A 21,237-nucleotide genomic window follows, 5' to 3' on the forward strand; every position below is an offset into this window, starting at 1 on the left:
TGTGTCTGTTGTGTGTGTGTGTGTCTCTGTGTTTGTAAGTGTAGACAAATATCAGAAAGACAGACAGAAAGAATAGATAAATTGTTTGGAATTAACTTCCTACAGTTATGGAGGTTGAAAAATATTCCATATTTATAAAACTGACACTTAAGAGAAAAAAACAAACAAATAAAACAAAACAAAAAAACAATGTGCTATGTGCACTGGCTTCCAAGGATCAGTCTCTTTATGTGTCTTTTTATACTTTCTTCAAAGTTTTTTGTTTTGTATAAACTTGACATCCTAGTCTTCCAACATTTTTAAAGATTTAATTTCTCTTACTATTTATTGCTTCCATTGATCCTGATGAAAAGTACTTCATTATCCTGTCTAAAAATCTTTTTTCTTATATTGCTAACATGCTGTGTGTTTCTTGAGGTTCTGTTGGCCAATATTTACTTTCACTGGTTTCCTCACTGTGAGTAAGTGTGTGTGTGTGTGTGTGTGTGTGTGTGTGTTTATATATATATATATATATATATATATATCCTTCTTGACTTATATTTATTTGCTTTTAAATTAAAGAGGTTTATGCATTTTTCAGATTACAAAACAAATTCATACTATATAATCAAAAAGGTGTGTGCATGTGTTTCTCATGGGTAATTTAATGACTTCCTCCACTCAATGTAGTGAAGAAGCTGTAGATAGACTACTGGGGAAAGTCTCTCTAGAGCTTACCAAGTCTTTATAATTTGCTGCAGATCTATACAAAATAGACTCTGAAACTCAAATACAACTTCATTACATCAGCTTGGAAGAATTAAATTTCATGTCACACTTCATTCACCTACATTTGTGATTGATATATATATTAATTAACCATAAGGCATTCTGATTAGAGGATCATCTAAGAGCCTAAAATATCGTAAGTGAGAACATTCAAAAATAACCATTATACTTGTAAATTGTTAACTTCTTGAGGGTTTCTGTAATTTCTGTTATTCTATATTTACTGCTGGACTCTGAAAAACATGTGGGAAATATGATATTACTGATAAAAGAAATAAATTATTTTCAACTTGATACAGATCTATTCTGTTGTTCATTTTTTCTTTATTCTCCATACAGAGATCTTAGAAGCATTTTAATACAACTTGAAAGAGTATGTGTCTTTAACAACAATTATGCTGCATTATACTGCTGATGTAATATCAGACTGATTGACTGATTGGGAGACATATCCTTTTGCTTCAAGGTGACTGGTAAGAGTGACTGTACAGTAAGAATTATAATTCCTCAAAAGAAGGTGAAGATGTATCCACTTGACTTATTGAAATGTAAAATTTTTAGTAGCTTATGAAATCTAACTTCTAAAGGAGTTATAAATATAGAGCTTTTTATCATTAATTTATGGATTGTTTCTATGTGATATACAAAAGGACAAATAAGAACAAGGCAGAATGACACTGACAGATTAGTAGATACTTAAAGCTTGTTCATCTGTCATAGAAGGTTAAAAAGAAAGCAGTCAACATAAAACATGCTAATAAAAAAGGGTAATTATTTTTATTTTAAAATTATCCTATGTAAATTAACATACAGAGACATTTCTTTATCCTTTTATAAACTCAATTAAGAAAAGACAAAAATGCATTTTATTCAAATCCTTGATCTGTGACAGATACAATACTTTAAACTGCACAGAGTTCATTAACAAATTATTAGATAGGTTCTTGAGAAATATTATTTTCTAGTTATTAAATTCCTTAAGATTTGATTAACATCTGAACAAAAACATCTTTCCATTTTTATTTAAAATGTATGTAATATATTTTGATAATATTTTCTTCTCCCCTTAATGTCTCCCATATCATTTCAACCCACTGAAATTTGTGTTCTCCCTCTCTTTTACGCACATGCACACACACATACACACACCACACACACATAAAACCAACCAAACCAAACAAAAAATCTATTTAAAAAAAGAAGGAAGGAAAGAAAGAGAGAGAGAGAGAGAGAGAGAGAGAGAGAGAGAGAGAGAGAGAGGGAGAGAGAGAGAGAAACTGAGAGAGAGAGAGAGACATTGAGAGAGAGAGAGAGAAAGAAACAAAGAAAAAGAAACGAAAGAAAGAAAGAAAGAAAGAAAGAAAGAAAGAAAGAAAGAAAGAAAAACCCAAATCCCAAAACAAATGAAAAGGCCCGCCAAAATCTATGGAACTGATTTTGGGTAGGTCAATTATTCCAGTGTATGGGACTTGCTCTGCAGTGTATTTGATATATCAGTGAGACTTCATTGGAGAAAAGTGTTTTCCTTTTTTCAGAGCATAACTGTTTTAGATAGCTGTTTGTTTAGGAATAAGACCTATGTCTACTTCCACTCTCAGTGTTGGTGCTGTTATTGCTATATGTGTGATATGTTGCCAAAGACTTTGTAAGTTCATATTTATATCAGTCCTGTTTTGTCTGGAAAACACTGTTTCCTTGGAGTTTTCCACATAGTGCTCTGAAACCTGTAGGATGGCATTGAAAAAATATATCACATTTATGACAAGGTACTCCAAAATCTCTCACACACTGCAAATTAATAGATATCATTTTTAAATTGCATATATCGTTTATCAATAATTATGATTCATTAGCATGCAACACTATATGTTACAGACATAAAGTCTGCATCAAAGTTCAGAATATTGTAGTCTTTCAAAATAAGTTGTTATTACAATCATTCTTTAGTTCTTTTGATTATACTTCTTAATATCTAGGTACTTATTATATTACTTATTTCATTATCACTGTTAAGGGACATCACATTGTTGACAAAAATGACACTGGTAAAGAACTGGACAGATGTGACATGGTTCATTCTTCTGGGACTCACTAATGATCCGGACCTGCAGCTTCCCCTCTTCATCATCTTTCTTTTCATCTACATCATCACCCTGCTAGGAAACCTTGGGATGATCCTGCTGATTCTCTTGGATTCTCGACTCCATACCCCCATGTACTTTTTCCTTGGGAACTTGTCCCTGGTGGACTTTTGTTACTCTTCAGCTGTTACTCCTAAAGTAATATCGGGGCTGCTAAAAGGAGACAAGATTATATCCTACAATGACTGTGCTGCTCAGATGTTCTTTTTTGCTGCCTTTGCAACTGTAGAAAATTACCTGTTAGCCTCAATGGCCTATGATCGCTATGCAGCAGTGTGTAAGCCCCTGCATTATAACACTACCATGACTCCAAATGTGTGTATGTGTCTGATCATGGGATGCTATATTTTTAGTTTCCTGAATGTCTCAGTTTACCTTGGAGATACATTCAGTCTTAATTTCTGTAAATCTAATGTGGTCCATCATTTTTTCTGTGATATGCCAGCAATCATGGCTCTCTCTTGCTCTGATAGACATGTTAATGAACTGGTACTTATTTATCTAGCCAGCTTCAATATCTTCATTGCTTTCATAATGATATTAGTATCTTACTTTATAATTTTTATTACAATCTTAAAGATGCGCTCAGGAGCAGGATTTCAGAAGGCTCTTTCCACCTGTGTGTCTCACCTAACTGCAGTTTTTATTTTCTATGGAACTATAATCTTCATGTATTTGCAGCCTAGTTCTAAACACGCAATGGACACTGACAAAATTGTGTCTGTCTTCTACACCATGGTCATTCCCATGCTGAACCCTTTAGTATACAGCCTGAGAAACAAAGAGGTCAAGAATGCATTCCTGAAAGTGGTTCTGAAAGAAAAATAATCATTATGAAAACAACGTTAAATGTTTTGTGATGTAATATTAAAATTTTTACATTTTCTGCATAGAGTCTATTATATTTAAGCTTATACTAGCTCAAGATCTGAATGCATATTTTTTGCATCTGCATATTATTTTGTGCTGAAAATGAAGGAAAATTATATGTAGAAGTGTAATATTAGAATAAGTCTTTTACTTGTGCTGTTATCTAACATTTTACTATCCAGGCTGTACAGTTTATTTTGTTATAGAGTCATCTGTAGCTCTGGCCTCTACTCAGAATTATAATTTTTATGTCCTTTGATAAATGGTCTCAGATAATAAAACTAAACAAAGAATATATTACGTCCACAACTCTAAGAGGAAATATAGGTGTTATGAAAAATTTTTATAAGAAAGGCACAATAAAAAATTATCATTTATCTTAGAAGAGCTGTGTCAGGATGTCCCATTCTACGATATTTCTAGAACATATATTGAGATAGAAATTACTTAAATTATCTTGATTTGGCTTTTAATAAACTGTCCTTATATGCTTTACTTGTAATTCTACTGATGTTCTACATCTTGATAACTAAGTTAATTTAGCAAAATATACTTGATATAGTTAGTGGACCTATATAAAATTTTGTACATGGGAAAAAGTCTTATGTTGCCTGAAAAATACTGATCCAAGCTTAAAGGTGATTCTGCATCTAGACATTATACTATCATATCATTCACTAATAGCTCTTGAAAATTAAATTCTACAAGTTAATTATGTCATCTGTTGTGTGTGACCTTTCCAAATATGTACCTCTGAAATTAGAAAATTACTATAGGATCAGTTAATGACAGTCTGGGTTAATCAGCAAAAAAGCCTAGGACAATTTTTCCATTATTAACTGATTTCTATAAAAGTTACACTTAACTGATGATGCACAATGGAAATTTTATTCTAAATTACTTCCAATGTCTCAAAGTTCTTGTTGTCTCTTTTATTTATTTCACAAGTATCCTAAAAATTTTGTAAGTGTCCTGGGGCAATGGTTTATTAAATAATTTTGACAGTGTGTGTGAGCCTTAGACATAAAAAATGCTATCATAATTCATTAGGAATATTTACTATTGCATTTTATGATTCTAATCCATGCTCCTTTCTTGACCAAAAACTTTTTATAATAAAACCTCCTTCTAAATGTGTAATAAGACTTCTTTCTGACTTGGTTCCAGGGACATCATGGTCAGCTAGTCAGTGTTATAGTAGTTCACATGCCAAACATATTATTCTGACTACTGCTTTGGATAATCTGTCCATTAAGGAAATTTCACTCATTAGTTCCTTTAGATTGAAGGTCTGTATCTGCTATCTTTCATGTCAAAGACTGATCAGTTTTAGAAGTTTTACTTTTCTTTATTGTTTTCAATTATCAATTATATTTTGAACATCAAAGATATATAATCAAAAAGCTTATATGCTTTCTTTTACTTAAAATAATTATACAATATATTCCCCTTCCTCAACTACTCCCAGTCTTTTCTCAACTCCCCATCTATTCAAGTACACACCCTTTGTGTCATCAAGGAATAATAATAATTATAATAATAACAATAAAATAACATAAGATATACTCTGCACACCCAAAGAAAATAAACAAGATGTAATACCTAAAAAAGGATGCTTGAATCCCACTTAGAAAGGAGAACAAAATAGTCATGGAGGCATAGTAAAGTGGATACCTGGGTAGGAAAGAGGAGAACAAAAACAGGAAGACACAATCAGATATATGGGGAGATAGCAGAGAGGCCCAAAGGACCAAGAGAATGAATGGAAATATGTAGCTGCCAATGGTTGAGGGTTCAGAGTGGGAAACTCTAGGAAGTCACAGAGACCTAGGATGGGGTACCTTCCAGAAGTCAATTTGCGTATAGTTAAGTGTGCCTCCTAACAGTGAGGACATGGAACCTGAAATGGCTAACTTCTATATCTAGGCACAACCCCCAGTCAATGGATATAAACACCATCCCACCCATAAAACGTTCAACCCAAAATTTGAGTCTGAAAACATCTAAGTACAAAGATGGGACAGAGAGTGAAGGAATGGCCAACCAATAACTGTCCCAAGTTAAAAGACCCAACCCATGGGCAGGTACCAATCTCTGACACTATTAATAATACTCTATTATGTTTTACAACAAGAGCCTACTATAGCTGCTCTCTGAGAGGCTGTACCCAACACCTGACTGAGATAGAAGGTAATACCTACAGCCAAATAATAGACCAAGTTTGGAGACCCTGTAGAACAGTTAGGGGAAAGACTAATAGCCCTGGAGTGGATAACAACCTCACAGAAAGACCAACAGTGTCAACTAATCTGAATCCCTGGGAGCTCCCAGAGACTCATCTACCAATCAACCAGCACATATAGGTTGGTCCAAGGCCCCCAGAACATATGTAGCAGAGTTACTTGCCTGGCTTCCATAAGAGACAATGCACTTAATCCTGCAAAGACTCAATAAACCAAGGGAGCAGATATAAAGGGGGCATCTTCTCAGAGGTAAAATTGAGGAAGAACCAAAAGGAGGCAGCATTTGGTATATACAAATAAATAATTAATTAATATAGGGAAAGGAATTCAACACCAAGAGTTCAGAATAAGACAAAATATCCAAACAGAAAATGAGAGCCAAAGAAAGAGAAATAAACAAATACATTCAAAGACAAATATTTTCACACACATTAATAAGAACAGAAAAATGGAAGCCTCAATATATATTCAAAAGATTGCAAGGTTAAAAAAAATGTCTTGACACAATATAAGGTAATGATTCCTTTGAAACACCCTGGCTAGGAAAGTGTCTCAAGGTTTGTTGCAATCTGCACATTGTCTATATTTGGGACTTTGTACTTGTTCTCATTTGCTACAGGACAGAGCATATATGATGAGGGCTGCCATCAACAAAGATCTATGAGTATAGTACAACGACTTTAGGAGTCAATTTATTGGTATATTCCTTAGTAGAGGAGTGGAATTTGGTTTTCCTGTAAGTCACAAGCCTATCCAATCTCAGGTTCATGGCCATAAGCAATGTTGTGTATAGGTTCCATCTCAGGGAGTGGTTCTTAAATCAAGTCAGACACCAGTTGCTTATTCAACAGGTTTTGTGCCACTGTTACACCAGTGTATCTTGCAGGCAGCTAAATTATGTAAATCTAAGGGTTTTCAGTTGTGTTTGTGCCCTTTTTGTGATTGATTTTAGTACCCTCCAGTATTAAGAATAATAGTGTCTAGCAGTGAAATCTCTAGGAAATCACTAGTTATACTTTTCTGAGTTCAGTAAGTTCTGTCTTTGGGTCTTATCACAAGTTTGTTTAATGCAACAGATAGCCTTGGCAGTCACTTAGGTTTTTTGGAGCTTTCTCATGGACCCCTATGGTCCACAATTTAATTAGATGTAACTCATTCCCAGTTCTGAAAGCTTTATTTGGTAACAAGAGAAGTTCAGATGTATTTCTAACTCCCTTGTTAGTTGATGATTCTATTTATATAACTTTCACACACACACACACACACACACACACACACACACCCATGCATGCACGCACGCATGCACGCACGCACACACACACACACAAGGACATACTACTATATTATATGTGTATAGAAGTCCTTAAATGGTTTTCGTTGTCTCCCCTTGAATTCCTTCTTTTGCCTGATTTTTCCTTCCTCTCCTAATATGTCCCTGTGCCTGTAGCAGTCTGTGTACGTTCCTACCACCTATATATCTTTATTCTATTTCTCCTTTCTAGAGAAAGCCATGCCTACACCATATCTTATCTTATTCTATACCTAACCTCTTGAAATTTCTCCCGAATTCTTCTCTTCCTAGAATTGTAATATAGATATGTTCTGTTACACCCTAACATGGTGGATCATTGGCTTAAGGTAATCTATTTCATCTATTATTCTAATTTCTCAAGAATTGGAATAAGCCTTTAAAGCTAATGTGTTTTTAATGACTCAAGTCTACAAGTTTCAGGACCCCTTAAGGGTCGTACTTCAGGCAAACAAGTTACTACTATAAAAGCAAATTTTCCTGTAAAATAAAACTGCATCCAAACAGGAAGAGTTCTCCAGCAAACTGCAACCAAATATAGGTACAAACACACTAGCACACACAAATGCATGCACACAAGCACACAATCAAATGCCTCAATCTTTTGTAGTTCAAACCTGGCTAGTCAGATGCTCCTGAACCTGAGGTCTGATTTAGAATGGCTGATAAACCAAGTATCACTTCATTCAAGAACATTTACTTTCTCATCCCAGAAGGTATAGATGGCAGTTAAGCTGTTGAGCTTTACATTATTTCCTAGGGTTTCATCCATTAATACATTTTTTAAAATATAACAGAAATATAATAAGATAAAATAAAAGCTGCCACATCAAAGTTGGATAGAATGAATGAAAGAGCCCAAGAAAAAGAACTTGGATCAGAGATTGTTGCAATTTTACACTTAACATTCTCATGAAAAACAGTAAACTTGGAGTGTAAATATAACCAGAGTACCTGGTGATACCAGTGCTCTCAATGTCCAGGCTGCTACTGTCTCTGTGATTTCCACTGAGCTTTGCACAAGTTGATTTAGAGGGCCTGTTTTCCTGGGGTTATTCAGCCCCCTTGGCTCTTAACATTTTTTACACACTTTCAGTTTCCTCTTGACAGTATTCTCTGAGGTCTGAGGGGAGAAATTTGATGGACAAATACCACTTAATGCAAGGTGTGAAGCTCTCTTTCTCCATAGCTCATACCACAGCCTATATATTACATACCATATATAATATATGATATATTACATATTATGTTTTCTATGTTATGTTATACCACACACTATACATTATTTACAATATACATCACACATTAAATGTTACATATTATTTGTCACAGATCATGTATCATGCATCGTAACCTATGCCTTGTTACATATTTTATTTATTATAATTAATTATATATCACTATATATCATATTACATGTTACATATTTTATCATATAATGCATGTGATATATCACAGATTACATATTACATATTGTATGCTGTGTATTTTCAACACATTATTAGCTATTATGTATTATGTTATATATTACACATCATATGTTATATATTATATTGTATATGTTATATATTTTATTATATAACCATATGTTATATATCAATTATATAGTATATTCTTGACACTGGTTAAAAACTTATTACAAGTCTTCAACTCAGAAATTCTCTGGGTACTTATCGTGATTATCATACATAAAAGTGAATGATAACAAAATACAGCACATAATGAGTTCTTTAAAAACAATATGAGTTAGACATTTCTTTCTTCAACAAGGGGTCTTGCCTAATCTCTGAATATGATTTCTCTAGTTTCTCCCTCTTCATTTTTGGGCATTTCAGCTAATCTCATATCCATTGGATCCTATGAGTCTCTTGTTTTACTGGCATCTGGAACTTTATCGTGTCTACACTTAATTCTCCATCTGTATTGATACACACTTCTTTCAACTTTTGTGACTCTATGTATATCATTCCCAACTTCTTTTATACCTGATTCTGCTCCCCATTTTCTGCTCCACATATTCTCTTCCTCCTAAGTCCCTTCCACTCTAATTCCTGTAATTGTTTTATTGCCCCTTCTAAAGACTGAATCATCCAAACTTTGGTCTCCATTCCTCTTGAGCTTCACATAATTATGAGTTGTAACATGGGTATTCTGAGATTTTTGCCTAATATACACTTATCAGTCAGTGCATAACATGTGTGTTCTTTGTGACTGGGTTACCTCACTCAGATTAATATTATCTGCTTCTATCCATTTGCCTAAGAATTTCATGATGTAATTTATTTTTAATACATGAGTCCATTATGTACATGTATAACATTTTCTGGATCCATACCTCTGTTGAGGGGCATCTGGTTGTTTTCAACTTTTGGCTATTATAAAAAAGGTTACTATAAACACAGTGCTGGAGCATCTTTAGGATGTGGTAAGGCTGGGCCCTCAGGTACTACTTGTCCAATTTTCTGAAGAACCACCAGACTGATTTCCAGAGTGGTTGTACAAGCTTGCAATCCACCAACAATGAAGAAATGTTCCTCTTTTTCCACATCCTTGACAGCATTTGCTTTCACCTGAGTTTTGTATCTTACCGATTAGGATTAGTATAAAGCAGGATCTGAGGGTCATTTTGATTTGCATTTCCTTGATAACTAAGGATGATAAACAATTCCTTAGGTGCTTCTCAACCATACAGTTTTCCTCAGTTAAGAATTCTTTGTTTAACACTGTACCCTGTATTATTTTAAATAGGGTTTCTTTGGTTCTCTAGAGTCTAACGACTTTAGGACTTTAGTTCTTTATGTATATTGGATATTAGCCCTCTATCAGATGTAGAATTGGTAAAGATCTTTTCTTAATTTGTTGGTTGGCATTTTGTCCTATCAACAGGGAACTTTGCCTTTCAGAAGCTTTGCAATTTTATGAGGTCTCATTTGTTGATTGTTGATTATAGCATAAGCCATTGGTGTTTTGTTCATGAAAATTTTCTCTGTGCCCATGTGCATGAAATTCTACCCTACTGTTTTCTATTAGTTTCAGTGTATCTGGTTTTATGTGGAAGTCCAGATCGACTTGGCCTTGAGATTTGTAGAAGGAAATAAGAATCATTCTACTTACATTCTTCTACATGCTGATCACTATTTGAACCAAAAAGATTTCTTGAAAATATTGGATTTTTCCCCTCTGGATAGTTTTAGCTCCTTAGTCAAATATTGTGTTACCATGGGTGTGTGGGTTCATTCCCTGGTCTTCAGTTCTATTCAGCTGATCTACAAGACTGTCTACCAATACCATGCACTTTTTAATCATGTTTGATTTATAATACAGGTTGAGGTCAGGGATAATAATTTCCCATGTGGTTCTTTTATTGTTGAGCATAGTTTTTAATATCCTGTGTTTTGTTATTCCAAATGAATTTGTAAATCGCTATATCTAATTCTAGAAGAATAGAGATGGAATTTTTATGAGGATTGCATTGAATCTGCAGACTGCTTTTGGCAAGATGTCCATGGTATTCAGTACTAAGATGTTCATTTTAAAATATACAAACTTCTACCAATGCTTTTATCAACATCTCTACTTTAACTAAATGGGAAATATATAAATAATTCCAAAATCAGAGGGAAAACTGTTGAAGAGATTTTCATTGAAAGAAGGGTATCATTTGGTGAACAGGAATGAAATTTATAATATACATGTATAAAATTATTGACATAAATTTTTTAAGAAACTATTGGAGGGTAGACAGGCAGAGAAATAAAGAATAAAGTATAGAAAAGATTTAATGATAATAATAATAATAATAATAATAATAATAATAGTTGTCATATTTAAATTTAGAATTTATATTTAAGAATAATATTTTCTATTTATCCTACATCTTTAGACAATTCCTCTGCCCATTTATATACTTATAATTCACCACATAGAGAATCTGAAAACATGTTTTAACACCTTCAAAACTTTAATACTTATTGCATTGCTTACCTATTTCTCATCCTATCTTCTCTAATTAAATTGTCAATGAAGCCAGAGAAGAAAATATAAGTCATTTATTAAGTATTTTCATCTGTTCCTGAATAGATGTCAATGTAGTAGTAGATTACAAATGAGTATTTAGAAAACTTACAAATGAATATTTTAAAATGAGGGAGTATAATTACATACCTTTGAATTCAATAGCACCCTGTAGACCTATGGATCTATAGAAATTTTTTTTTTTTTCATTTTTCTGGTAGATTGAAGAACTCTGTAATTAGGTAATTGTGTAACTAAGAAGGGCATGCATGTAACAGTATTGGATATTCCTTTTTAAAAATTTAACAATTTTATTTGAAAAAACAAAGATAAATGTACAGATTTTAAGCATTTATGGATAAAAGTATGTGAATACATTTTTGTCAGTAGTTGATTTTTTTTTAAAAAAAGATAGTATGCATTAGAATCTTAATAGTTACAATGAGCATATAGTACATGTAAAACAAAATGTAACATGGGAATAGTCAAAGTTTTCTTGGTGTGTAAAGATTAAGCATAATGGTTTTTCATTTCCTTTTTTTTTTGCCCTTTTTTTTTTTTTTTTTCTTGAACATCATATAGTCTGTGAGTTGTTTCTGGGGTGATCAGAGATTTCTGGGTTAGTATCCAATTATCAGTGACTGCATATTATGCCTGTTCTTTTGTGACTGGGTTTTTTCACTCTGGATATTATTCTCTAGATGCATCCATTTTCTTAAAAATTTTATAAAGTCATTGTTTCTGATCGCTGAGTAGTACTCCAATGTGTAAATATAGCACAATTTTTGTATCCATTCATCTATTGAAGGACATCAGGGTTTTTTCCAGCTTCTGGATAATAGAAATACCACTATGAACATTGTGGTACGTGTGTCTTTGTTGTATTTTGGAAGTTCCCTGGGGTATATAACCAGAAGTGGAATAACTGGGTCCTCAGGTCCAATTTTCTGAGGAATCACAAGACTGATTTCAGAGCGGTTGTATCAGTTTACAACCCCACCAACAGTGGAGGAGTGTACCTCTTTATCTCCATCCTCTCCAGCATCTGCTGTCATCTGAATTTTTAACTTGGCCATTCTGGTTGGTGTGAGGTGGAATTCCAGGCTTGTTTTAATTTGCATTTCCCTGATGACTAAATATGTTGAGCACTTACTTACATGATTCACAGCTATTCAATATTCCTCAATTGAGAACTTTTTGCTTACCTCTGTACCCCATTTTTAATAGGGTTGTTTGATTCTCTGGTGTCTAACATCTTGACTTCTTTGTATACCTTGGATATTAGGCCTCTATCAGAGGTGGGATTGGTAAAGATCTTTTTCCACTCTGTTGGCAGCCGTTTTGTTTTTTGTAACACTGTCCTTAGCCATACAGAAACTTTGCAATTTCATTAAATCCCATTAGTCGACATTTGACCTTAGAGCCAAGGCCATTAGTGTTCTATTCTAGAAATTTTCTCCTGTGCCAATGTGTTCTAAGGTGTTCCCTATGTCCTCTTCTAATAATTTCAGTGTACATGGTTTAATGTAGAGATCTTTGATTTGCTTACACGTGAGCTTTGTACAAGGAGATAAGAAAGGGCCTATTTTTATTCTTTTGCATGCTGACTGCCAGTTGTACCAACACCACTTGTTGAATAGGCTGTTCTTTTTCCATTGAATGTTTACTGCTCCTTTGTCAAAAATCAGGTGACCATATACATGAGGGCTCATTTTTGTATCTTCTATTCTATTCCATTGATCGACATGCTTAGCTCTGTACCAGTACCATGGAGTTTTTAGCACAATTGCCTTGTAATATAGCTTGAGGTCAATGATATTGAGTCCTAAGGTTGTTTTCTTGTTTAGGGGGAGGAATTTTGCTTTAATAAGTCTTTTATTATTCCAGATGAAATTCCACATTTCTCTTTACAACTCTATGAATAATTATGTTGTTATTTTGATGGGGATTGCATTGAATCCGTTGATTGCTTTTGGCAAGATGGCCATTTTTACAATGTTGATCCTTCCAATCCATGAGAATGGAAGGTCTTTCTATTTTCTGAAATCTTCCTCCTCGATTTTTTTCTTTAGAGGTTTGAAATTCTTGTCATACAGGTCCTTCACTTGCTCAGCTAGAGTCACACCAAGGGATTTCAAATAGTTTGTGACTATTGTGGAGGGTATCTTTTCCCTATTTTCTTTCTCCACAAGTTTGTCCATTGAGTAGAGGAATGCTACTGATTTGGTTGAGTTAATTTTATATCTAGCCATTTTGATGAACTTGTTTATCAGATGTAGGAGTTCTCTGGTGGAATTTCTGGTGTCACTTAAATACACTATCCTGTCATCTTCAAAGAGTGATGATTTTACTTCTTCCTTTCCAATTTGTATCTCTTTGATTTTCTTTTGCTGTCTTTATGCTCTGGCCAGGACTTCCATTGCTTTGTTGAATAGGTAGGGGGAGAGTGAGCAGTCCAGGTCTAGTCCATGGGATTGCTTCAAGTTTCCCACCGTTAAGTTTGATGTTGGCTGTTGGTTTGCTGTATATTGCTTTTATTATGTTTAGGTATGGGCTTTGGATTCCTCATCTTTCCAAGACTTTTAACATGAATGGGTGTTGAAATCTGTCAAATGCTTTCTCTGCATCTAGTGAGATGAGCATTTGTTTTTTGGTTTTTTTTTTTTGAATTTGTTTATGTGGTGGATTAAGTTGATGTACTTCCATATATTGAACCATACCTGTATCCTCGGAATGAAGCCTACTTCATTATGGTGAATGATTGTTTTAATATTTTCTTGAATTCTGTTTGCAAGGGTTTTTTTGAGTATTTTTGTATCAGTGTTCATAAGTGAGACTGAACTGATGATCTCTTTTCCTTGTAGGGTCTTTGTATGGTTTAGGAACACGGGGTATTTTGGCCTCAAAACCTGAGTAAGGTAGTGTTCCATCTGCCTATATTTTGTGGAATAGTTTGGAGAGTATTGGTATTAAGTTGTCAATAAATGTCTGATAAAATTCTGCACTGAACCCATCTGGACTTGGGATATTTTTTGGTTGGGAGGCTTTTGATGACTGATTCTATTTCTTTAGGTATTATGGGATTATTGAAATGGTTAACTGGGTGCTGGTTTAACTTTAATATCTGGTATCTGTCTAGGAATTCATTCATTTCCTCCAGATTTTCCATCTTTGTTGAGTATAGACTTTTGTAGTAGGATCTGATGATTTCTTGAATTTCCTAATTTTCAGTTATTATATCTCCACTTTCATTTCTGATTTTGTCAATTTGGATACTCTCTCTTTGCTTTCTATTTAGTCTGGCTAATGGTTTATCAATCTTTTTAATTTTCTTAAAGAACTACCTCTTGGATTTGTTGATTCTTTGAATGGTTCTTTTTTTTCTATTTGTTCAATTTCTGCTCTGAGTTTGATTATATCTTGCTGTCTACACCTCTTGGGTATATCTGTTTTCTTTTGTTCTAGAGTTTTCAACTGTGCTGTCAAGTTGCGAGTGTATGCTCTCTCCAGTTTATTTTGGAAGCACTCAGAGCTATGAGTTTTCTTCTCAGTACTGATTTCTTTGCATCCCATAGCTTTTGATATGTTGTGTTTTTGTTCTTATTAAATTCTAGAATATCCTTAATTTATTTTATTATTTCTTCTTTGACCATGCTATCGTTTAATAGAGCGTTGTTTAGTTTCCATGTCTAAATGGACTTTTGTTGTGTTTGTTGTTATTAAACACCAGCCTTAGATCATGGTGATCTGATAGGCTGCAAGGGAATATTTCAATCTGCTTCTATCTATTGAGGCTTGTTTCGTGACAAATTATATAGTCAATTTTGGGTAAGGTGCCATGAGGTGCTGAGAAGAAGTTGTATTTTTCTGTTTTAGGATGTTATGCTCTGTAGATGTCAATTAATTGCAATTGGTTAATAACCTCTGCTAGTTTCATTGTGTCCTTCTTCAGTTTCTTTTTTCATGATCTGTCCATGAATGAGACTGGGGTTTTGAGGTCTCCCACTATTATTGTGTGGGGTGTTATATATTTGTTCAGCTTTAGAAGGCTTTCTTTTACAAATATGGGTTCTCTTGAATTTGGGGCATTTATGTTAAAGATCGAGAGTTCCTTCTGACAAGTTTTCCCTGTAAGGAGTAAGAAATATCCTTCCTTATCTTTTTTGATAACTTTTGGTTGAAAATCTACTTTATTTGATTATAGAATGGCCACTCCAGCTTGATCCTTGAAGCTGTTTTCTTGGAAGGTTTTTTCCAAACCTTTTTCTCTGAGATAGTGTCTGCCTTTGTTTCAGAGATGACTTTCCTGTATGTTGCAAATGATGAATTCTCTTTGTGTGTCCTGTCTGATAGCCAATATCTTTTTATTGAGGAATTGTGTCCATTTATGTTAAGAGATATTAACGAAGTGGTTGCAGTTTCTTGCTATTTTTTGCTTTCAGAGATAGAATTGTGCCTGTGTTTCTTTTTTCTTTTGGTTTTCTTGCTTAAGTATTTTCTTGTTTTTACTATGATATAGTTTCCCTCCTATATTGGCTTACTACCTACAATTCATTTAGTGCTGTGTTTGTGGTCAGATATTGTATAAATTTTGTTTTGTCTTGGAATATCTTGGTCTATCCATCTATGGTGATTAAGAGTTCTGCTGGGTATAACATCTTGGGCTGACCCTTGTGTTCACTCAGTATCTGCATGTCTGTCCAGGATCTTCTTTTTTTTTGAACAACCCTAAAATTTATTTGTCTCATAAATTTGTTTCTACCAAAGAATCTAAGTTTTTCCAAAGGATAAAATCTTGCATTTTGTTATTTAACATTTTTTTCTTTTCTAAATTTATTTTTTAACAACTTTATTTTACAAAACAAAGATAAATGTATAGATTTTAAGCATTTTTGCATAAAATTATACATTATTGTCAGTAATTTTTTTTAAAGGTTTGATAGTGTGATAAAGATCCCACCAGTAACAATGAGCATAAAGTACATGTAAAACAAGATGCAACCTGGAAATAGTCAAAGTCAAAAAAAAAAAAATCTTTGTCCAGGTTCTTCTAACTTTCAGAGTTGGGAGTAATTCTGATTAGTCTGCCTTTTTATGTTACATGACCTTTTGCCCTTACTGCTTTTAGTATTCTTTCTTTGCTTTGGACACTTGGAGTTTTTACTCTTATGTGTCAGGAGAAATTTTTTTTTCTGGTTCAATCTATTTGGAGTTCTGTAGGTTTCTTTGATGCTCATGGTCATCACATTCTTAAGGGTAGAAAATTTTTCTTCTAGAATTTTGTTGAAGATATTTACTGTGCCACTTATTTGATATTCTTTGCCCTCTTCTATTCTTATTATTTTTAGGTTTGGTCTTCTGATTGTGTCCTTGATCTCCTGGACATTTTGGATTAGGACCTTTTGGGATTTTGCATTTTCTCTGACTGTTTTGTCTGTGTTTTCAATGTTGCCTTTGGCCCCTGAGATTCTCTCTTCCATAATGTAGTCTGTTGGAGATTCTTGCATCTGTGACACCTGATTTCTTTTTTTAGGTTTTCTACCTCCAGGGTTGTGTCTTTCGATGTTTTCTTTATTGTTTCCATTTTCATTTTAAATTCCTCTTTTATTTCCTTCATCCCTTTAGTTCTGTTTTCCTCTAGTTTTTTTCTTTCATTGAGTTTTTTTTTTTTTTGTTTCCTCTTTAATAGCTTCTATTTCTTTATCCTTTTTCTTTCTTTCTTGTTTAAGGATCTCTATCATCATCTTGAGGTATAATTTTAGGTCTGAATCTTCTTTTTCTGGAGTCTGGCATTCTGCTGTTTGCTGTGATGTAAGAGATGGATTCTACTGTTGCCAGGTTGTCTTGCTTTCGCTTTGGTGATTTCCTTTGTTCTACTCTTGCCATCTAGTAGTTTATGATTATATGTGGTCTTGTTGTCAGTGATTGGTTCTTGTCTCTCCCATGTACCGGGCCTGTGTTTCTGAATCTCCACTGTTCCCGGTGGCTAATATCCTAAGTGTTTGTTCTGCATGCAGAGGCCCTCCAGAGTCTATATGTCAGAGTTCCTGCTCCACTAAACTGATGGGTTGGGGCACTTTCTGGGCTCTTGGCCCAGACCTCTCTGCACCTTGGATATTCACAGGGCAGTCTCACCAGGCTTGTGTCCCTGGATCTCTGCTGTTCCTGGTGTCTGGATCTAATAATAACTATGTATTATTTCAAATGCTTTAAGCCTAAACCTAGTACCAGGTATAAACTTGTTTTGGAAAAGAAATTACTTTATCCTAAATTATGACAAAGGTCTCTTTCAAAATCACAATATTCACACTTAAATTCAGATAAAGGAACTAAATTCTTCAAATAGCACCTTTAATGTCCAAAGCATATAAGATGGTCTAGATCAAATGCTTCAAAAAACAAATAAACTTTACATCACTAAGGGTCTATGTGTGGCTTAAACAAAAGATTAAATAAATCTATCAGTTTGAAGTTGTACAAGAAAAGAACAACAGAAATAATCCAGTCCAAGAGAAGGCATAAGAATCAAAGGCAAGCGTTTTACACACTTAGGAGTTTTATTAAAAACACCACACTGAGAACCATAGTATGTATACAGAGGGCTTGATGAAGATCTGTGAAAAATCTGTGCATGCTGCTGCATCCTCTGTGACTTCATATGAGCTTTGTTTAGTTGATTTAGAGGGCCAGTTTTCCTGGTATCCTCTATCTTCTCTAGCTCTTATATCATTTCTGTCTCCTCTTTTTCAGAGTTTCATGAGCTCTATGGTAAGGAATTTGTTGTCCCTGGGTCTGTCTCCATGAGTTATTTCTGGGTGTGAGTCTCTGGATTTGTTTCCATCTGATATATGAGGAAACACTAGTAGTAGTATTTTACCACTACCTTTGTTTGTTCATTTGTTTTAAAAAACAGTAGTATTTGGTTTATCTTTAGGTCTCTACATTACATAATATAATATCTGGTTCTTTATAACCCAAGTGGTATGATGTATGGGTTTCATTGTGTGGAGTAACCCTTATGTCATATAAGATTGGATATTCTGATAGGCTTTGCTTGATCTTGTCTTAGCATCTTTTTCAGGTAAGCATTGTTGTAAATAAAAGGGTTTTTGTTCATTGTTGTTGTTGATGTTTTAGCTGGGTTCATAAATGAATTATTTTGTGGTAGGCTTCAAAAATATAAGGGTGAATGTCATATGTAGGCAAAAGGTCATGTTGTCTTCCAAATCATTGCCTTGCTCTTAGTTTGTGAGGAATAACATTTGTCTTCAAACAGTGGTATGGCTGGATCATCAGGTAGTACTATGTCCAATTTTCTGAAGAACCACCAGACTAATTTCCAGAGTGGTTGTACCAGCATGAAATTATACCAACAATAGAGGAGTGTTCCTCTTTCTCCAAATCCTAACCAGGATCTGCTGTCACCTGAGTTTTTAATCTTACTATTCTGACAGGTGTGTGGTGGAATCTCAGGATAATTTTGATTTGCATTTTCTTGATGTCTAAGGATGTTGAACAGTTATTTAGGTTCTTCTCAGTTTTTCTATATTCCTCAGTTGAGAATTTTTTTGTTTAGCTCTGTCCCCCATTTTTATTTGATACTCTGAAGTTTATCTTCTTGAATTCTTTGTATTTAAGAATTTTATTATTTATTAGATATACACCTTATATCAGATGTAGGCAAAGATCTTTATCCATTTTGTTGGTTGCTATTTTGTCCTAATGACAGTGTCCTTTGCCTTATAGAAGTTTTGCAATTTTATGAACTCTCATTTGTCAATTCTTGATCTTAGAGCATAAGCCATGTATATTCTGCTCACTAAAAATTTCCCAGTGCCTATGTGTTTGAAGGTCTTTTCCATTTACTTTTCTGTTAGTTTCAGTGTATATTGTGTCATGCAGAAATCATTGATCCACTTGGATTGAGCATTTTATCTTTATTTATTTTATAAAATATTATTATAGCTCATAAAACTTGCTACATAATAATATATTTTCAACACACATTTTTATTTTTGTTCTTTTTTTCTCTTTCTTTTACTAAGAATTACTGAGGCTTCCACATTTGAGCTTTTTACAAGGCAATAATAATGGATCAATTTCCATTCCTTTAATGCTGACCACCACTTGAACCAGCACAATTTGCTGTGTGTTTTTTTCCCACTGGATGGTTTTAGCTCTTTTTATCACATGACCATATGTGTGTGGGTTCATTTCTGTGTCTTTAATTCTATTCTGTTGAGCTACCTGTCTCTGTACCAATACCATGCAGTTGTTTTTAACATTTTCAAAATTTTCTCCACCTAATCTGGTGTGATCTTCAGTGTAAACATATAGACAGAATAATCTGCTTAATTAGTGCCAAAATCTACTAACTTCTAGGTAGGTATGGCCAAGAGAAGATGTTGGAAATATCACACATTGAAGTACAGTGTGTAAAAGGAGATTATGACCCTGAGGACCTGTGATATGTTGACTGTATAAATTGGCTTTAAGTCTGTTCACTTAATTGTCTGCAGAGTCCACAAATTCGCTGTCCAGCTTAGTTTTCCAGTTCATACAAGTTATATTATCTATTCTTTATTATCTTATTTAAGTGGCATTTTTGCTCCCATGGCCATAATCACTATAGTGAAGAACAGAATTTTTTTAATATTTAAATTATCATTTTGAGGGAACTATATGTTACTTGTTAAGGTAATTGATGCATAGCTCCATTCTTCTAAGACTTTTAATTGTATTCTCTATTTCTTCTATTCTCATCTACTTTACAAGTCCTCTAAATATTCATAATAGTGCTTAGACCTTTCATTCCTACAAGCACCCTTTCCTTTACCCCCGTGAGTATCACATTTCTAAACATTTCCAGATGTGTTTGTGTGTTTTGTACTCTAACTTGCCTGTATTCATCCATCGCCAATACATCCTCTGATGCCTTCCTCTAACCAAAATGACTTCTCCCCATCTTTTCCTAAACAAAGACACTACTAATTCTTATTTAAAACTCATTCCTTTTATGATGATTCTTGGCCATTATATAATACCAGTATGAGAGTTTCCCATCTAACATTGGAAAATTTGTATACAGTACATGAGGAATAGGAGAGAAAAGAGCTGATGACATCAGTGTGATACTTCAAGAAAATAGCATTAGACATCAGTATGATTCAAAAATATGAACATGATTCAATTAATTAAATGAAAAGTCTTTCAAAGAAGTAAGAGAGAACTCAAATAAGACAAAGATGATTTGTGTGAATAGTTTTGTTTAGTTATGCTTTCTTCATTGACGGCCATCTAGGTTGTTTTCAGAACCTGGCTATTATTAATAAGGCTGCTATGAACATAGTGAAACACATGTCCTTGTTATCTGTTAGAGCATTGCTTGAGTTGACGTCTAAAAATTGCTTACAGGCACCAGTTCTGTTCCTATTGTGAACCCCAGTTAATGTGTGTACATTAATTACTGTAGAGTTTTGCAATAATCTTTAAAGTCTCAATATGAATCCATTTCCAGAGGCATCATTTTGGCCATGTGTATCTATAATACTTTTTTTGTTTTATTTTACTTTGTTTTTTGTTTATTTTTACTCTATAGATTATTTACTTTTAAAGCAGATACTTTCTAATATGAGATGATCATATGTTTATGTTTTCTGTTTGATCTTCTGTAAAACAAATAAAGTGGAAAAAAACTTCCACCCAATGCACTGTATGTCTCTGTGAGTCCTTTATATATTTTCTCTGGTATGTTTATAGTTTGTACCTTTAAATGGAGCCCTTTATTTATTTCTAAGATCCTCTATAGCTAAAAATTTATGTGGTATGTATTTTTTTTCTTCATGTGTATTTATGTGTCTCCCAATATCAGTTTAGAAGACAGCTCTTT

At 33.8% G+C, this 21,237-nt stretch overlaps 1 protein-coding gene across 1 annotated transcript; it reads left to right on the forward strand.

The window, feature by feature from the left end:
* Positions 1-2,807: 2,807 nt before the first annotated feature.
* On the forward strand, positions 2,808-3,740 carry LOC308416841 (olfactory receptor 5B2-like; the record flags this gene model as incomplete). The annotated part of the gene is made up of 1 exon (XM_080911933.1): positions 2,808-3,740. One exon carries the CDS (start codon positions 2,808-2,810, stop codon positions 3,738-3,740), a length of 933 nt encoding a protein of 310 aa, XP_080768059.1.
* Between the last annotated feature and the right edge of the window lie 17,497 nt (positions 3,741-21,237).

This window comes from Micromys minutus (assembly GCF_963924665.1).
Source record: "Micromys minutus genome assembly, chromosome: 2".
Taxonomy (NCBI): domain Eukaryota; kingdom Metazoa; phylum Chordata; class Mammalia; order Rodentia; family Muridae; genus Micromys; species Micromys minutus.